The sequence below is a fragment of the Lucilia cuprina genome, chromosome 4 (genome assembly GCF_022045245.1).
Source record: "Lucilia cuprina isolate Lc7/37 chromosome 4, ASM2204524v1, whole genome shotgun sequence".
Taxonomy (NCBI): domain Eukaryota; kingdom Metazoa; phylum Arthropoda; class Insecta; order Diptera; family Calliphoridae; genus Lucilia; species Lucilia cuprina.
The window spans coordinates 41,855,574-41,873,978 of NC_060952.1; the positions used below are offsets into that span (position 1 = coordinate 41,855,574).

The 18,405-nt window shown below is 25.3% G+C and overlaps 1 protein-coding gene across 1 annotated transcript in view; it reads right to left on the minus strand.

The window, feature by feature from the left end:
- Positions 1–11,251: 11,251 nt before the first annotated feature.
- The window catches only part of LOC111678277, a 35,127-nt gene continuing 27,973 nt past the window's right edge, over positions 11,252–18,405 (minus strand). The window contains exons 13-15 of the mRNA XM_046950610.1: positions 18,193–18,349; positions 17,882–17,989; positions 11,252–11,645 (exon numbers count right to left, since the gene is read on the minus strand). Coding sequence (XP_046806566.1) covers positions 11,490–11,645; positions 17,882–17,989; positions 18,193–18,349 — 421 coding nt within the window. The 3' untranslated portion in view covers positions 11,252–11,489. The remainder of the gene's footprint in view (positions 11,646–17,881; positions 17,990–18,192; positions 18,350–18,405) is intronic.

The window sequence follows — 18,405 nt, forward strand, 5'->3', positions numbered from 1 at the left end:
AGATCAGCACCAAAATCCTTCTTTAAAAAATATGTTATAGAACTTAAGATATTACCACACTGAATCAACGCCTGCTTGTGATTTCTTCCTATCATGTCACAGTTTCGAGCAATTCACTATTTTACTCAACCTAAATCGCAAAAAAATTTTCAAATTATTAATATTTTTTTAGTAAACTTTTAAGACTTTTAAAAGTACAAGACTACAAATTTTTAAGACCATAGGTAGCTTCATCTGATAGTTATAAGCGTTTAAAGTTAATATACTTTTAAAAAAATTATGAAATTTTCATCATTTGCATAATAATCCAAAATTAACAAAGAGGTCCCGGGAACTTTTAGAGAATGTTATTTGTAGAATTTGTAGATGTTATTAATTTTGTGGAAAACTGCTCTCTGCATATCAACATTTCATATGAATTATGTCACTAAAACTTAATTTTTCAACTTACATTTTTTCCCGAAAATCTTTGCAGTATCAGATGAAAATTTTGAAGGGTTCCACCAAAAAATGTTATAAAAAATTAAGAAGATACAACGGAAAATGCTTTCAAATTTTTGTTGATCTCAAATAACAACATCGTCCATAGTCTGTAATACATGGCACCATGTTGCGGATCATGTTATCTCATAATTTAAGCAAGTAAGAAGTTTAAGTCGGGCGAGGCCGGCCATATAATACCCTACATCTGTATACGAACATAATCAGATAAACTTAAGCCATTTATTGTTTAATAAAACTGTGGATATTTAAGTTACATTGTGAAGGGGGCTTTTTGTAGGGGCTAGGGTCAATGAGGCCCTTATGTTGTATGGGGGCAAGGTGAAATAATGGACCGAAATTATCCATTTTTAATAGGCTTCGTCCCTGGGACAATAAAAGATCATGTACCAAATTTCATTGAATTATCTTCAAAATTGCGACAAGGTTTATATGGACGGATGGACATACCTAAATCAACTCAAAAACTTATTCTGAGCCGATTGGTATACTTAAAGGTATAGGACCATTATTACTGAGCGTTACATACATCAGCACAACCCAATATACCCTCTCCATTAAAGGGTATAACAAAAGAACAGTTTTCTGAATACTCCGATGTAATGCGAGGTTCTATTAAATGGTCTTCAATTAGGACATCACAATGTTAAATACAATATGTTTTTTTTTCATATATTTGGATTATGGAGTACTCTTTACAAGTTTGTGCAGAGTAGTATCAATTTTTGCAGGTTGTATTAGTATTTAAAAAAATAGAAAATTTGCTTAAAAAACTTAAAAAATATTTTTTTCGAAGACTCTCTTTTTAAAAAGAAAATTAACAATTTTTTGAAAAGAAACATAATTAATATAAACTTTTTTTAAATATTGTATAAAAAAATATTTATCGATGTATAAAAAAATTCCATGAAATTCAATAAATATATAAAATTTATTAAACAAGAAAAATTTTAATTTTTTCTTTAAAAATATGAAATTGAAAGTTTTAATAAAAAACTCTTAAATTTATTGAAATGTTTTATAAAAATATTTTTGAATTTTCAAGGATTTTGTGTGATAAGAAAATTTATTAAGAATAATATTTGCAAATATTCTTTAAATGGTGAAAATGCATTAAGATTTTCTTAAAAAAAATATTAAACATTTTCTATAAACAATCATTTTTTCAAAAATGAAGCAATTTATACAAAATTTTCTATAAAAAGTCTTTTAAAATGTTTGCAAAAATATGTCGAAGTTTTTGTATAAATAATTTTATAATTATAATTATTTTTAAAGTTTGAAGAGTTTTTTTTATAAAGACAAAATTTATGTAAAATCTATTTTAATTGAATTATTTCGTTTCAATTTCTCTGTCTTTTAGATAGTTTTGTAATGAATAATACTAACCCAACATTGCATTTTATTCCTAAGAAAAATAAAACAAAAAAGGTTTCTTTGTATTAAAACCAAAAATATTTTGTTTTTTTTTATACACAAGAAAAAAAGTTTAAAAAACAACATGTAAATCCAAGTTTAATTATCATTAAACTAATAATACAATACAATTCAAATGATTTTCACCAAAATTATACAAACAAATATATCAAACAAAATATACACAAAAACAACAACAAATTTTTGCAGAGTTCCTGTACTAATCAATTAATTAAGAAGTTAAAATTATTTTATAAAAAAAATATTAAAGAAAAAAAAATTTCAAAATAAAATTTCAAAATTTTGAAAATAAATTAATAGATTAGTACTTTAACTTAGCTATTACGGAATTAAAATGTATCTTTTTTTAAATTTTCAAAATAATTTACTTTTTATAAGATTAGCTTAAAACAATATAATTATTATATGCATACAAATTTTTATTATTAAAACTATTAAATTCTTTCTTATTAGCGAAGTTTTAAACTTCTTGTTAGCAACTACAAAAAAAACAAATATAAATGAAAATATACAGTAGTATACATTTAACAACAATTGCATCTATACAAACATTTATTATTAATATACAATACAAAAAAATCATTTATTTGTTTTATAATATTTAATCAATTTGCGTATACAAGAAATAAACGATCAATAATTAATCATTTTATACTCGTAAATGAAAAATTTAAAAACAAAACGAACAAAAAAACTAAAAATCTATTAATTGGAGCTCAAAATACACTTTCTAACGAAATAAAAATGAAAGACATATAAGAAATGAAAAAATAAAGTTAACAAAATAACCGAAAACAAATCTTTAGAAAAACGCTGTTTTATTTATATGTTTTAAAAGGAATATTTTTTTTCTTGGACCAGCACTCAGGGGATGACCCCTTACTTATGCAGTGCATTGTGCTGGAACTAGGAAAATAGGTTGTGGGAGGGATGATAGAGGGAATAGTGTTTGTGGACATTTGATTTAAATATTTTCCCATCGAAAGAGGCGGGAATACCTTCGCAGGAAGTTTGTTCCACATATGAATAGTGCGGCTGATAAAACAATTTTCCCTGTAATGTGTTGTGCAGTCCACTGGCCAATCGACCACAATTGGGTGTGTTCTTGGGCTACGTAAAAATATAAGGGCATAGGTAACGAGAGGAACACATTCCATTATAGTATCGATAGAACACTTCAGATTGCGACGGTTCTCCAGTGAATCAATAGAGTTGGATACTCTACTGTCCCCGATAAGTACCTTCTCTTATACACGGTCGAGTAGCTCTTAAATAGACTTCGAACCTCCGGCCCAGACATGAGAGTTGTATTCCATTTTCGGTTAGATATAGGTGGTGTAAATAGTGAGAAGTTCAAATGGAGTTGTATTCCATTTACGCTCGGATATAAGTGGTTTAAATAGCGAGAAGATCAGATGGTCAGAAGTATGTCTTACACCGTTTAAAAAAAATCGAGACACTTGAATGATTCTTTCGAAAGTTGGAAAATGTATTTTCATGCCCAGAACATCAAGAGTTTCTGATTCCTTAATATTTACACCACCCATAAATATAGATGGACTAACACGGAACGGAACCTTGCGATACCCCTGAAATAATCTTGAACTCGTTTGCTGGAAGTTTTTTCAAGCGCCTTATAGACTATATCTTAGTGCGTCCGACTATATTCAAAATGTATTGTTATGGATCACCAAGATTTAGAGTATGTCTTACACCGTTTAAACTATAAAGAATAGTTTTATAATAAAACATTCTTCCAAAAACTGCACTAGAAGAAACAGAGGGAAAATTACATCTCTTTCTTCCGATACGCTAGATCCCAGTACTTTAAAGTTCAAAATATTGCGGTCAGATCTGGAAAAACAGCGGCTCAACAGGCTGTTGTCTTGGCATATGAACAATGTTATGTATACGGAAATTGGCATCTGGTCCTTGGAGATTTTAATGGTGTGCATTAAAATGTCCAAGGACCAGATGCTCGACAAACTAATTTAGGGAAAGACCAGAGAGATGCTGTATGGGTGGAACAACCTGAATGATTAAGTATGCTCTAACACAGATTATTGGTAATTACACCAATGAAAAATAATATACGCGAAACTATAATCGCAGCTGCCGATCGTTGAAAGAGCACTATTCATACTGGCTAATATCCCTTATTGTCATCTGTCTCCGAATATGCTTCCATTTTAACTCTGATATCACAGGGCTTATGTCATCAGATGCCATGTGAAAGGACGACACTAGACCACTTCGACCCCGTTAATCACGTCACACCCATCGAGTGTATCCTGCTATCCACAATACTCAATAACGCAATGGGAGGTATTGTGAAATGTTTCAGTAAACTAGAATCGTTCCTTGACTTTAGAGGTAAGCGATCAAAAGCCTGTAGAATTAACACAACAATTAATTTTCATCTCTTTAAGCACAATACACCTTTACGAGGTGTGTGCTTTTATATGCGGACGATTTCATGATCTCAGTGTATTTTAGAATTTACTGTTCCTCAAAGCGGCAACCGGCAACACTTGGGCTGTGAATCAAGAAATCTTGTTAAATACCTGAATTTATAGTTATTTTATGATTTATATTTCAAATCTATTTAAAGAGAACATCTTTAGAGAAGAAAATATCATACACGGATTTCAACAGACCAGTCAAGTTATTTATAAATAACTAAAAAAGTGCATGACTTTAGGCAAAACTGCACTGTGTTATTTCAAGTTCTCATTATGTATTTTATTGCACAGAGAAAACAGATTCGTTGAGATAACCAAATTTGTTTCCAATCGAATTCAGTCGGTTCTCACAACTATACCTTTATTCGATTGTAATTATTGTAAAATTCGGTTACTCTTATTGAATATATGGAGTACACAACTATTTTTGGTTATTATTCGGTAATCAGGATTGAAATTATTGGTATTTACAACTGAAATTATTATTTATTAAAGCGCAATTTGTGGATTATGCGTATTTTTAAAATATATTTCATCTTATTTAAAATATTTACAATAAAATATAAATATGTTAATTATATATATATATATATATATATATATATATAATATATATATATATATATATATATATATATATATATATAAATATATTATATATATATATATATAATATATATTATAATTTGATGATTATGAAAATTTGATGTTTATGAGCCTGGGATTTTGTTCTTCATCCTGTCTAACATGTCCAAAGGAGTACTACCTTTTCGCAACTATAAAATTAAGAAAACTAATTGAAAATAACACAAAATAGATTTTGAGATATAAAACATATTTAACATTACCTTTTATATCTGATTTTCCCGTATTTATTTATCCTCAAATGTAATTTGTCTTTTTATTAAATATAAATTCATTTTATTTTCTTTATTTTTATGTACGTCATCTAAAATTACCAACTTATTGGTTGTGAACATCGAAATTGGTTCCTTTAATTATCATTTAATTTTAAATAATTGTTTCCATTAATAATTGGTTGCAGTGCCCAATATTTTTTATTCTCTACTATTTTTCAGTTGCAACGACTAATATTTGATGTTCTGACGTTTCAATTCTAAATAAAAATCGGCTTCTTTTACTGAATTCACAAAAATAATTAATAACCGATACAATTCAGTTCAAATTACTGATAGGGAAATTGTTAACACCACAATTCGTTTATAATTATGGTTTTTTAGTACTGAATATAGAAAATTAGTTAATTTTACAGATTTTTAATAACAGCGATAGAATTTTAATTAATTTAACTAAATATTTATCATAGTTACCGATTTCCAATCGATCTTTTTTCTGTGTGTGTTTAACAATTTCTATTCGGTATAGGAGTATTAGTCCAAAATTTTGTTTCAAACTATGGAAGCAATACTTTTTACAGCAAATAAAACCCCTTTGTAGTAAACTTTTAAAAACTAAGTGTTGTCTGTTTTTTTAAACAAAAATCTTGCACAAATCGTCGACAAGTTTCGATTCCCGTATAGTTTTTATTAATAAAATAAAATCATCCAAATCATGAACCAAAATGTTTCTGTAAAATATTATAAGGATCGGTCAATAATCAATCTTACCTGTGGTATTAAGATTCTATCAAAAAATTACTTTAAGAAATATGTATAAGTCGCTTAAAAATATCAGTATAGCATCTTAATTCTACATAAACAGGTTTTTTATAAACTATCTGTTCCACTTATTATAAACATTTAAAAAATGCATAGAATAACTTCTAAAACACGAAGCATTATATTTTTAACATTGTTTTACAAAATATTAATTTAATTCATTGTTAATTATTATCATGTCTGTTCGGTAAATCGATTTTAAAACCGAATTTGGTGTTCTGCAAATCGAATTTTTATTTCAACGTAAAATACATAAAAAAATCATATTTTAAATGAAAAAGAGAATTCGTTTTTAAACGAAAAATATACTTGGATTCGATTTACAGAACAAACAGGTATAAAACAATATCGGTAAATTAAAATATTATTCAAATATTCGATTATTCGACAAAAATCCTGCAAATGCTTGTTTAATATTTTTCCAATAGTGTGTGTATTTTAATACTATGCAGTACTGTGAATTAAGGAACAAGTATACCCATGCAGATGTTTAATATAAGTATACATCATTGGTCGCGGCTTTAAAACGCGATATCCCATATTTCTATTTAATGCTATTCAAATTAAAATCACTTGCAAGTGAATTGTATTCGATCATCCATACTTTACGATTTGTTGACAATAAACAGTCGATACAAAAACTTGTAGATCACACAGACCGACAAAATGTTTAAAATGTCGAAACCCTGAGAACAAGTTAGACTCTTCTAAAGGTTCTATTAGCTTTAAAATAAAGTTTTTAGAAATGTACATTTTGTAATATATATCGTAGCTATGAGATACCATGCACACCTTTCCTGGGCACGAAATTGTGCAGCAAACTGCAAAATATATCCAAGAGTTTAACATTGAGGGACGGACAAATTTTTACCATATCAACAATATCAATGCACATCCTACTTCTGTATTAAAATGTATAAATATAAATGTGTTTCAGAAATTACAAAAAAAAATATTTTAGTTTTCAAGATCCAAAAAAGTACTCCCTAAATTTTTGTAATACTAAAATAGAACCTCCTTAATCCCTAAATGAGAAACTCAAAACATTTGTTCAGCTTACGTATGAGCAATATTCCATTGAGTTTAATTTTCTTAGCCGCTGATATAACTCATACGTCTTACCTTGTTTTAAATGGGAAGCAAATTGTAACCTTTAGTTAGAGTTATCTCCCCCACTACCCGTTTCCAAATAAAACACGAACATTCATACGCTGTTTTCTTTTTTTCTTTACATATAGTTTTTATTTTGTTTGTTGTTGTTTTTAATTTTCTTTCATTTTTTTGTTGTTGGTTAATTTCGAATTCTTCTTAATGTTATTTTTCTTTTTGTTTTACTGGATGTAATGTGTTATGTGTGTGTGTGTTGTTGTTGTTTTAGTATATTTTACATTTGTTTTGTAAGTAGTAGTAGTAGTTGTTGTTTTTAAATTTTTGTTGTTACTTCTTTCCACATTTTTTTATGTTGTTGTTGTTATTTAAACAGGAGGAATGATTTTTTTTATTTATATTTATGTTTTTTATTTTTGTTGTTTATTTTTATAATTTATTTTAGATGAAATTACATTTTTTTTTTGTGTTTGAGTGAATGATTTTTCTCTTTTGTTAGTAATCATTTACTTTGTTTTTAGTTTAGTTTGTATGTAAATTTTACTCTTTAGTTTTTATGTTTTTCTTTTTGTTTTGTTTAAGAGAGAAACTACATTTTTTTTGTTTTTAATTATTACCATATTCTTTGTTGTTGTTTTTAAGGTATTTTTTTTTTCTTTGAATAGTTTTTGTGTTTGTTAACTTATACTAAAAATTTGTTTGTTTGGTTTTTTTGGTTTTGTAAGGATTTAAATTTGTTGTGTTTTTGTTTTATTATAAATACGAAAATTAAAATTTATATTTAATATGAGAAAATATATAATGATGATTTGTTAATTTTGTTGCATTAAAAATCTCTAAATCTTTCAACGAATTTAAATGTGTAGACATCCAATCATTCTTTTTTTTGTTTTTTGTTTTGTTTCTTCTTGTAAAGAATTTAAGATGTTGTTGTTGTTTTTTGTTTATATTTTTAGAGAGAGTTGGAAATAATAAAATTCTTTGTTTCTTTAAGAATATAAAGACAATTGCACTGTAATTTGCAAAATTAAATATTGAGACTTATAAACTAATTTGGGTTTTGGGTATTCAATTTTTAGAAAATTACTTTACAATTGCCCAACAAGGAATTTTATCATTACAACGCTTTTAACGTAGATGTTGAGAACGTTAAAGCTTAAGACCAACACGGAAATAACGATTAAACATCAATACACTATGAGCCCCTTAATTCGTTAAAAGATATTAAAGATTTTTTTGGTTTCTGTTTTTTTAATGTTGTTTTTTTTTTTTTTGTTTTGTTGTATATTTGGAATTTTGAAATTAGTTTAGGTCTTGCTATTACATTTCCGTGCTAGCAATGATTTTTTTTAAATTTGTTCTTTTTTTTTAAAAAAAAGAGCACTAACAAGACATACAAAATAATTTCAAAATTTGGTTTTATTGTTTTCTCCCTTTGGTTGTTGGGAGAGCGTTATAGAGAGAGAGAAAGATAGAGAGGATTAAATTAGATTTTTTAGGTTAAAGTGAATAAATGTTTGTTTTTTTATAATGAAAAAAAAATTTAGAGGTTTTTTGTTGTTGTTAAAAGCAATTTTTAAAGTTGTTTCATTTTTTTACGAAAAATATTTTTAAAGTTGTTTTTTTTTTTAGTTCTGTTTTTTATTTTTCATTAAGATGTTTAAGTTATTTTAAGAACACAAATGTTATTTTGCAAAAACATTTGTTTAAAAAATATTTTTTTTTTTTTTTTGTTTTTAGTTTTAAAACAATTTTGAAGAAAATTATTAACAAATGCACTTTCCTTTTGCTATTAAAACTTTTCAAAACTTTTCTTGTTTCTTTAAAGAAATTTCTTTTATTCTTATATTTAATTTAGTTGGTTGTTGTCATTTTTTTATTTATAGTTTAATTAACATTCCAATTTGTTTTATACCATTTAACTTTTCTATGCATTTGTTTACAATTTTCATGCTGAAACTGTTTTTTTAAGGGTAAATCCGTGTGTTTTTTTTTTTAACTTTTTATACTTGCAGAGTTTTTGTTGTAGGTTTTTTGTTTTTCTTAATATTTTTTTTTTTAATATAATAAAAGGTACATTTTTCTTTGTTTAATGGGTTTCTTATTCAATTTCCATTTTTATTTTCTTTTGTTTTAATATAAATTCAATATTATGTTTGTCCTTTTGTTTTGGTTTTTCTAGCAATATCAAGTTTTAGGATTTTTGGTCATTTTTGGTGAGTTTTTGTTTCATACAATTTCTATAAAAAAATGTTTGAAAAATTGTTCATAAATTGAAATTTAATATAAAAATTTATTCCAATCGAACTTTAATTTTATTTTTGAACAAATTTTGAAAATGTTAATATTTTTAAATCTTTAAAGCTTTTTTTAAGATTTTCAAAATAATTTAATTTTTCCAACATTTTTTCATACAATTTGTTGTTGTTGTAGTTCTTTTTTGTTTTTTTTTTTAAATATTTTATATTAAAATTGTTATAAAAAAATAACAATATTTCAAAATAATTTTAAATATATTTATTTTTTTTTATATAAAGACCATTTTTCTTATATAAAAAATAAAACTTTATATAAACTTAATTATTTTTGTTTTGTAATATTTGGAAATTTATTTTTATTTAAGGCTTAGTTTCTTAGTTATTAGTTTAAATAAAAGAATGGAAATAAATAAATTGGAAACTGAGCCTAATTTCTTTATAACTAAATTAAGATAAAATTTTTAAAAATTATTTTACATTTGTTACAATATTTAGTTGTTGGTTTTTTTATATTTTAAAGAAAGTTTTACACTAAATCCAATCATTTTAAAGAAAATTTGAAAAAGTTTTTTTTTGAAAAAAGCAACATTTTAATAAATTTGTTATAATAGTTAAACATTTTCAAAGCTTTAATCTCAGACATGAATTTATCATTTAAACTAAGTTTTAATGTTGTTGTTTCGTTTAAATTTTGTTTGTTTAAGTTTTGACAAGTTAAACAATGTTTCATTATTTAGATTGAAAGGAATTTCAAGTTTAAACTTTAGTTAATTAATCTACAGGTACAAATATGTAAAAAGATTGTTTTAACTGTTAAGCTGCAAAAAAACTTTGACTTTTTAAAATTGTTCAGTTTATAGCTTTAAGCTTGAGATAAGTGGGAAAATTGATAGTTTAAACTGTATTATATTAATCTCAAAGCTATCATATTTTTTAAAGAATTTCTTTACTTAAGTTTAAACTTAGTTTTGTTAAACGATATTTTTTAGTTTTATAAAAAAAAAAACTACTTTTATAACAAATTTATCAAATTTAAAACCTCCTTTAACTTTCACGTATTTTTTTATTTTAAATAAAACTAACGTTTAGAGGAATTCAAATCTGTAAATTTAAAATTTGTAAAAACATCTTCTTAATGTCACAGTTATATACACAGTTAAACGTTCCATGAATTTAAGGTTAACTTAAGTTTAGTTAGAGTAATAAAGCTTAAACTAAGCCTAGTTTGTAACAACTGAAGTTAGTAAAAACTAAAGTTTATAAAACTAAAGTTTATACCAAAACTAAAGTTTATATAAAGCTTGTTTAAAGCAGATGTTGTTTAAAGTTTAAATAAACTTAAGTTTAAATACATTAAATTATAAAAGGCAATTTAAATGAATTGAATTTTAAGAAAACCATGGTCTAAATAAAAGTTTAAATAAACTTTAAGAAAATTTAAAAAAAAAACTCAAATTAAGATTTATTTAACAGTTTATTTGACCAAAGTTTACTTAAACTAAAGATCAATCAAACAAAAGTTTAACTAAACCAAAGTTTAGCTAAACTTAAATACCTTAAAATCTGGTATTAAGTTTAAATTCACTAGTTATACTTTATTACCATTCATTCGTCCACTAAACTCAATTTAATCTTATTTCCTAAACTTCAACTGTGAAACTGACATTTTCAATATTAAAAGATTGGATTTTAAAATTCAATTTAGAAATTTGCATTTTTTTTGTAATATCTACAGTTTACATTCATTTAAATAAATAACAAAAAAACATATGTTTTTTTAAATTACTTTTTTTCTTTTTCTTTTCAATTTTCGCTTTAAATTAGAGCAAATTTGAATTTAAGGTTTTAACTTATAAAACAAAAAATGTAAAATATTTAAAAATATACTAAAATGCTAAAATTATGTAGGAAATTATTAAGAAACTATATTTAAATGTATTTAAATGTTTTTAATCTAGTTTGTGTATGAGAATAATATTAAATAAATAATAAATTTTTATATAAAAAAAGAAAAAACCTTAAATCAAACGCTCACTGTACCATATTCAGAAATCGGTGTTGTTGGTAGGTATTTCTGATTCGGAATCTCCTTCGGCTGTAGTCGGTGGCAAGGCTAAAGCCATTTGTTGATTGGTTAAAGCCATAGTTGGTTCGGTGTTACGACGTTTCATTTTGTTTTTAACCTTTTTTAACATAGTGGCCTTTTTATGATGTTGTTGTTGTTTTTTTAATTTGTTGTTGTTTTTTTTTTATTATTCATATTTTTTAAAATTCAAACCGTCCGGTACAATTTTTTTTTATAAATAATAAATTTGTATTTAAATTTATTTATATGTTGTTGTTGTTATGTTGTGTATTTGTGTGTAAATTTTCATTATTTAAATTTTGTTTAATCCAGGTTGTTTTTTATTATTATTAGTTTTATTTATAAAAAAGAGAAAAAAGAAGAAAATTTTATAAAATAAAATTATAAAATGTTGTTGTTTTTTTTTTATTCGAAAAAAGATTTTATAAAAGTTTGTTAGTTTTAATTTAAGCAAATAAGAAAAATTGAAGAAGTGTGCAAAAAAATCGTAACACGTAATATTATTTAGTAAATTTAAAAAAAAAGCTAGAAATATTATTTGTTTAAGAAACTATTTAAAAATTAAATAATTTTTTAATGAAAAAACTAAAATATAGAAAATATTTCAAAATTTAAAAAAAAAATCTTTAATTTTTCAAATAAAAAATACTAAAATATATTAAAGATTTGTTAAACTTTATATAACTTGCTAAATATTGTTAAACAAAATATAAGAATTTATTTAAATTTATTATTTTATTAATTTAAAAGCCCTTCAATGTCTCTCCAAAAATTTATAAAAGAAAGATAGACTAGTCTAGAGCTAAAAAAGCTTAATTCTAAACACTTATTACAGCTTTTTTAGAGCTTAAGGAAAAAGCATTTAAAAATGCTTCAGAAAAGGCTTTTCAATAAAGTTTTATAAAAAGCTTTTAATACATAAATAGTAAAAAATGATTTTCAACAAGATCTCTAAATAATTCTTTAGAAAAAGCCCTTAAATAATGCTTTATAAAAAGCTTTTTAATAGGGTTTTAGAAAAATTTTTGTTTATATGTAAATAATAAATTTTATCAAAAAGCTTTTTAATAAGACCTTTTGAATAAATCGCTAGAAAAATTCTTTTAAAAAATGTGTTAGAAAAAGCTTTTTAATATTGTTTTAGAAAAAAATTATATTAACAATAAATTTGATGAAAAAGCTTTTTAATAATGCTTTAAAAAATGTTTAATTAAGGTTAATAATAATGCTTGCAAAAAGTTCTTTTCCATATTAATTCATAATTTATATATTTTCTAAAGCTTTTTTCTATTATAAACATTAACAAAATAAAGCTATTTTGACAAACTTCAACCAAAGAACATTATTAAAAGCTTATTTTTTAAGTAATATGCAAATTCAGTTGGAAATATTTAAAAAAATCTTTAAAGCTTTCGAATCTTAAGAAACAAATTGTTTAAGAAACAAAAGTTTAGAAATAAATTAAAAATATTTGTTTTAATTGGTAAAGATATGATTTTCAATAAAAGCTTTTCATACAACTTTAAGTTTTTTTTTCAACTTGTACATTTATAAAAAAATATAGATGTGAAACTTGGAATGAAATTACTTTTTCGTTTTATAATTAAGCTTTTGCTGAAGAATGTGAAAGACATTATTTACACTTATCAAATTTTTATTGAAACAACTAAATATAGTTATTAATTTGACTAAACTATAACATCGCCCATAACTGTTTATACAACGGCCACAGAAAGCACAGCTTAAGTTGCAATAATCATAAGATAGTAATAATAATTTAATTTTATGTTTGCAACAAACAATTTTTAGTTAAGCAAGCTGAATTTTCTATAAAAACTAAAATTTTATCGTTTAATAGAACATTCGTGTCTGAAATACTAAACTTTCTTTTTTTGCTCAGTTTTAAAAGAATAATTGTTAAAAATTAATAAAAAAATTTAGTAACATTAATTTTAATTAGAGAGTTAATTAAATAGATAATTAAAAAAATTAGTAATTAGAATAAGAAAAGCCAATTTTTATTTTGGTATTAGTGAAAAATATATAATTAATTAAAAAAACAACCAAAAAAAAAACTAAGTTCGCAAATTATAATTAAGGTGTGTGTGTCAGTGTAAAGTATAATAAGTTAAAATTTTAATTATATTTATTTAAAAAATGAACGGTGGGAATTTTGTTATTGGTTTAATTTCTTTTAACGCATTAATTGTAAAATGTATTTTGTTATAAGATTTTCAAAAGTGTTGGAAAATGTCAACATTGTTTTTGGTTTATTTATATTTTAGTTTAATTTTTTATTAGAAAATTAAAGTTTTTTTGGAAATAAACATATTTAACTATTTTTGTTGTAATTAAATTTATTATTTTTACTTAATTGTTTGTATAATTTTGTTACAGTGTTTTTTTCTTTTGTTTACATTGTCAGTTATTTAAATGCTTTAATTATATTTTTCAATTAATATTGTTAATTTGTATGCTTAGGTTTGTTCTTGCAATTTTGGTTTTTTAATTCATCAGGCAACAAATAACTGTTTTTTTCTATTATTATTTCTTTTTTTTTAATATTTCAGTGTTTGTTTTGTTAATTATACTAAATAGTGTTTTGTTCTATTAACATTTTCTCTTTAAATTAATTCTATTGCAAGTTGTTGTTGTAGTTTTAAAATAAGCCTTAAATAGACAAATAGTTTTTGTTGGTGTCTTTAGTTTTGACTATTATTTTCTCTTTTTGTGAGTGTGTTTAACAAAATAAATAAATAATTTTCTTATAAAAAACAAGAAAACAGAAAACTTGGACCGGACGGACGTGATCTCTATGTAGGATTAGAATTTTGGTTATCTTTATCTTTATCACGTTCATTAGCATTATCCGGTAATTGTTGTTGTTGTTGCTGCTGCTGTTGGGGACCCACGGCTGTGGCGTTTGTTTGTGCGGCTGCAATTTGTAAAGCCGTCGACGAAGATGAGGTAGCCGCAGCTGTTGACGACAGACTCAAGACAGCTGGTGAAATGTGTGGCTCTGTTAAACGCCGCTTACTCTTGACTTTCCTTAGCATAAGGGCCTAAATAGTACAATATAGTATTGTTTTATTTTCTTTTAGAAACATGTTCGTCATATAATTTGTTTTTGTTATTATTTTTTTGTTGAGACTCTTTAGTATTTGAATTCTTTTTTTATGTTTTGGCATTTTATTAAAGGTAGAAATTAACTATCAATTGCATTTTATTAACTATTTAAAACAAATAGTTTAGAAAAATTAACAACATTGTAAAATTTAAACACATACATACATAGTACATTTGAGTAGTTTTTTTTTTTTTTTTTTGTTAAACTGAGATGTCTTCTTAAATATTACTTAACAAATCTAACATTTCATTTTATATAAAAAATTGCGGGGAAAATGGGGATTTTTGTTTATATAACTAGACACATTGTAGATGACTTTAATAATCTACTATTGTATTCAATCTAAAAGCCGTTGTCAGTAAAGAATGTATGTATTGGTATTGTTTACCTATATGAGGATGGCAAGAAGACAATGACAGGTAGGACTTCAATTAAAAAATATCAAATCGATCTAAGTTCTAAATCACTTAAGAATGATCGTATTCGTCCCTACGCTGCATTTGAATTCTTATATGTTCTCCGTTTGACAACTTTGGTATTCACATTTCGATTCGAAGCTCCGTTTCAAAAATAACAAGATTCATACGTTTCCCCTTTTTTGTTGTAACTGAATGCGGAAACGTAATCAAAACGCTGAATAGGGGTTTAAGATCAAAATAATGGATTGGGATATAATTGAATATTAAGTATATTAGCATATTTTAACACAATAAAGTCTTTTCAATTACGTTCACTCTGATTCAGATCAGAGAACATCGGGACATACTGAGTATGCCGCAAATAAATATAGTCTTATTTATAATGACAACCTTCAAAACATAGACAGGTTTGAAAACCTTCTCCTGTTTCACTTATAAGGACGCTGGAAGAATACGGAAATAATGAAATCAACATTACATTCTCTTTCTTATCCAAATTGTTCGATATCTGAAACATTTAAAAAGGTGATGTTGCCGGGAAATGAATAGAGGAATTAGATTTTAGAAATATGTAGGTATTTAGCTATATTTTATATAAACGATCTTAAATCTACTCTAAAAACTGTACGAACAAGTGTCATTGTTTGACCCACTACATGTACAAAAAGAGAGAGTAAGGACTGGTGCTGCACTTTTTCAAAATTAGTACCCACATATAGATTATACTTATTATACTACTACAAATTAAATTAAATGTAATTTGAATGGATTTAGAAAATTTTTTATTGCGGAAGATTTTTCGCAGAGTTCGAGCGTAATTTTGGTTATAACATTAGTGACGTACAATTTCGCTCTTATTAAGATCTATAACATTTAAACATGCTACCCCTAGCACAATTTAAAAAATATTTTCAAAAACTAAATGTAAGCATATTTTACTACAGCGTTTTCACAGAGTACTAATGCAATAGGAATCGCAAGAAAGACATCTAGAACAATCGTTCTATACATGCCATCTGTATGTTGGCTTTTACCACTGTATATCCTTATGTTTCTTATCAAAATACTCTGACAATCAATCATTGTCGATTCCGATAGTATTTATCTAATTTTCATTGTATCTGGAGCATAGATCAGATTTAAGTAGTTGACTTTTAGGGATGCTGCAGTTTGTGCAGATATGACCGTGCAGAATGTTCAATGTGGTCGGAACTATGAGGTATATTGAAACCACAAATTGTTGGTGTTCAGTTAGGAATAAAGGAAGATGGTCTTATGTCAAGATATCGGCGGTGAAGTCATCATCATCATCACTAACGTGCAAAATGTTCAGTGTGGTCTAATCTATGATCTACACAGTCTAATGTTGATGTCCAATTAAGGATAAAAAATGATCCAGATATCTGATATAAATATGATCCCGCAGAATGTTCAATGTGGTCGGAACTATAAGCTACATAGCCCTAATTAAACCATATATTGTTGGTGTAAATTATGAATTAAAGAAGATGGTAATGACTTTCACTAGATATTGTGAATGCTCTTGGGCCTCATGATCGTTCCTAAATTTATCAATTTCAATTGTTAAAATATTGGTTAAAATAGTTCTTCTGCTATTTTACCCAATACCCAATAACTACATGGTATCCTCTAGTGTTCAAATAACTTTTTTAAAGTAAATTGTCGAAGTCGTGTCGAATATTTACTAAAAAAAATATAAAAGTACCTACTATCTAAAAGTATATATGAGCGGTATATGCAAGAGCCATTTCCTGAAAGCACGCGATCTCTAAATGTATCGTTAAAGGCGGCTTTACACGACCACACAAGTAATATGATATGTCAAAATGCAGAACCGCACTATGGGAACGTCTAAACGCAATATGTAATTAAACCATCACAGATTGAGAAAGCCGTGATTCACGATTGTATTTTTATGTAAACACATACAAAAAAGTGAAACAGCTGTTTCCATTTTATTTTGTTATTGTTTTATACCAATCGTGTAAACACAAAATATATAAATCAAACCACTTTTATTCCCTTTTGTGTTATGCGGATCGAATTTCACTTTACTTTTTCATTAGACTTTACGTACGTAAAGTGTGATCGTGTGAAGTGCACTTAAGAAATATTTTTAGTTTTTTCCAAATCAATTGTCAACTTAAAGTATGCAAAGGTATTATTTAAGATAAAATTCCGAGAATTCTTAATTATATCGAAACAAATTTTAATTAATAAATTAAACCTACAAAAGTGTCTAGTTATATTTGTTATTTTTTTTTTCATTTGAAAAAACATGTGAAAATATTTAAAACATTAAAATACACGTTTGCAATTTAAAAAAAATATAACATTACATCAATGTATTGAATTATTTCTGTATTGTTTTGTAAAATATTCATGTTTTCTTATTTGTTTATAGTTTTAACTAAGAGTTTATGTAAATTTGTTAACAAATTATTATTTTTTAAAAATATACATAAAACTCAATATAAAATAAATAATTTTTAATAAAAAAATTAAAAAAAAGCAAAAAAATTAAAATTTGGTCGGGTGTTGCAAAGTAGTGTTGGTTAATAAAACAAAAATAACTAAATTTAATAAAAAGCCAAACAAACTGAATTAAAAACAATACTTTTAGTTCTTTCCAATTTTTTGTTAATTTTCATTGATTGGGAAAAAAGAACATGCAAAACATGCGTTAATTGAAACAGTTTTTTTTTTTTTCAACAAAAAAAAAAAACAAAAAGAAAAAAATTTTGTAAAATATAAATGTTAGAGTAAAAATGGAAAATGACTTACCCTTAGAGCAGATTTTAAAACCACAATATCACCGGAACATTGTACCCAAGGTTCACCATCAACTTGTACAGGTAAATCAGAATGTAAATGCATTTTTATATGGCCACCCTGGAAAACAAATGTTAATAACATTTTAATTAGGAAATTATTGACAACAACTATTGTCAAAATTCACTATCGGTGTTGTATAGTTGTATCGAAGTATGTCGTAATATTGTTTTTGTTTAAAAAATTTTATTTGAACAAATTTAATAACATACAACGCTACAACAATACAACATCGATTGTGAATTGGATATATGTATACATACCTGAGCTATACGATTAGCATAACGTATGCCCGATTGTATTTGACCCAAATGTACAACACCGGTAACACCAACAATTTCCAACAAACCATCATAATGATTGGGTGGTGAAAAACGATCATCCTTATCAGGTCCCCAAGGATTAGCACCACTTCCCCAACTAAGACAACAAAGCAAAATGTCATTTCTCTTAAATAATAATTTGATTTCAAATTC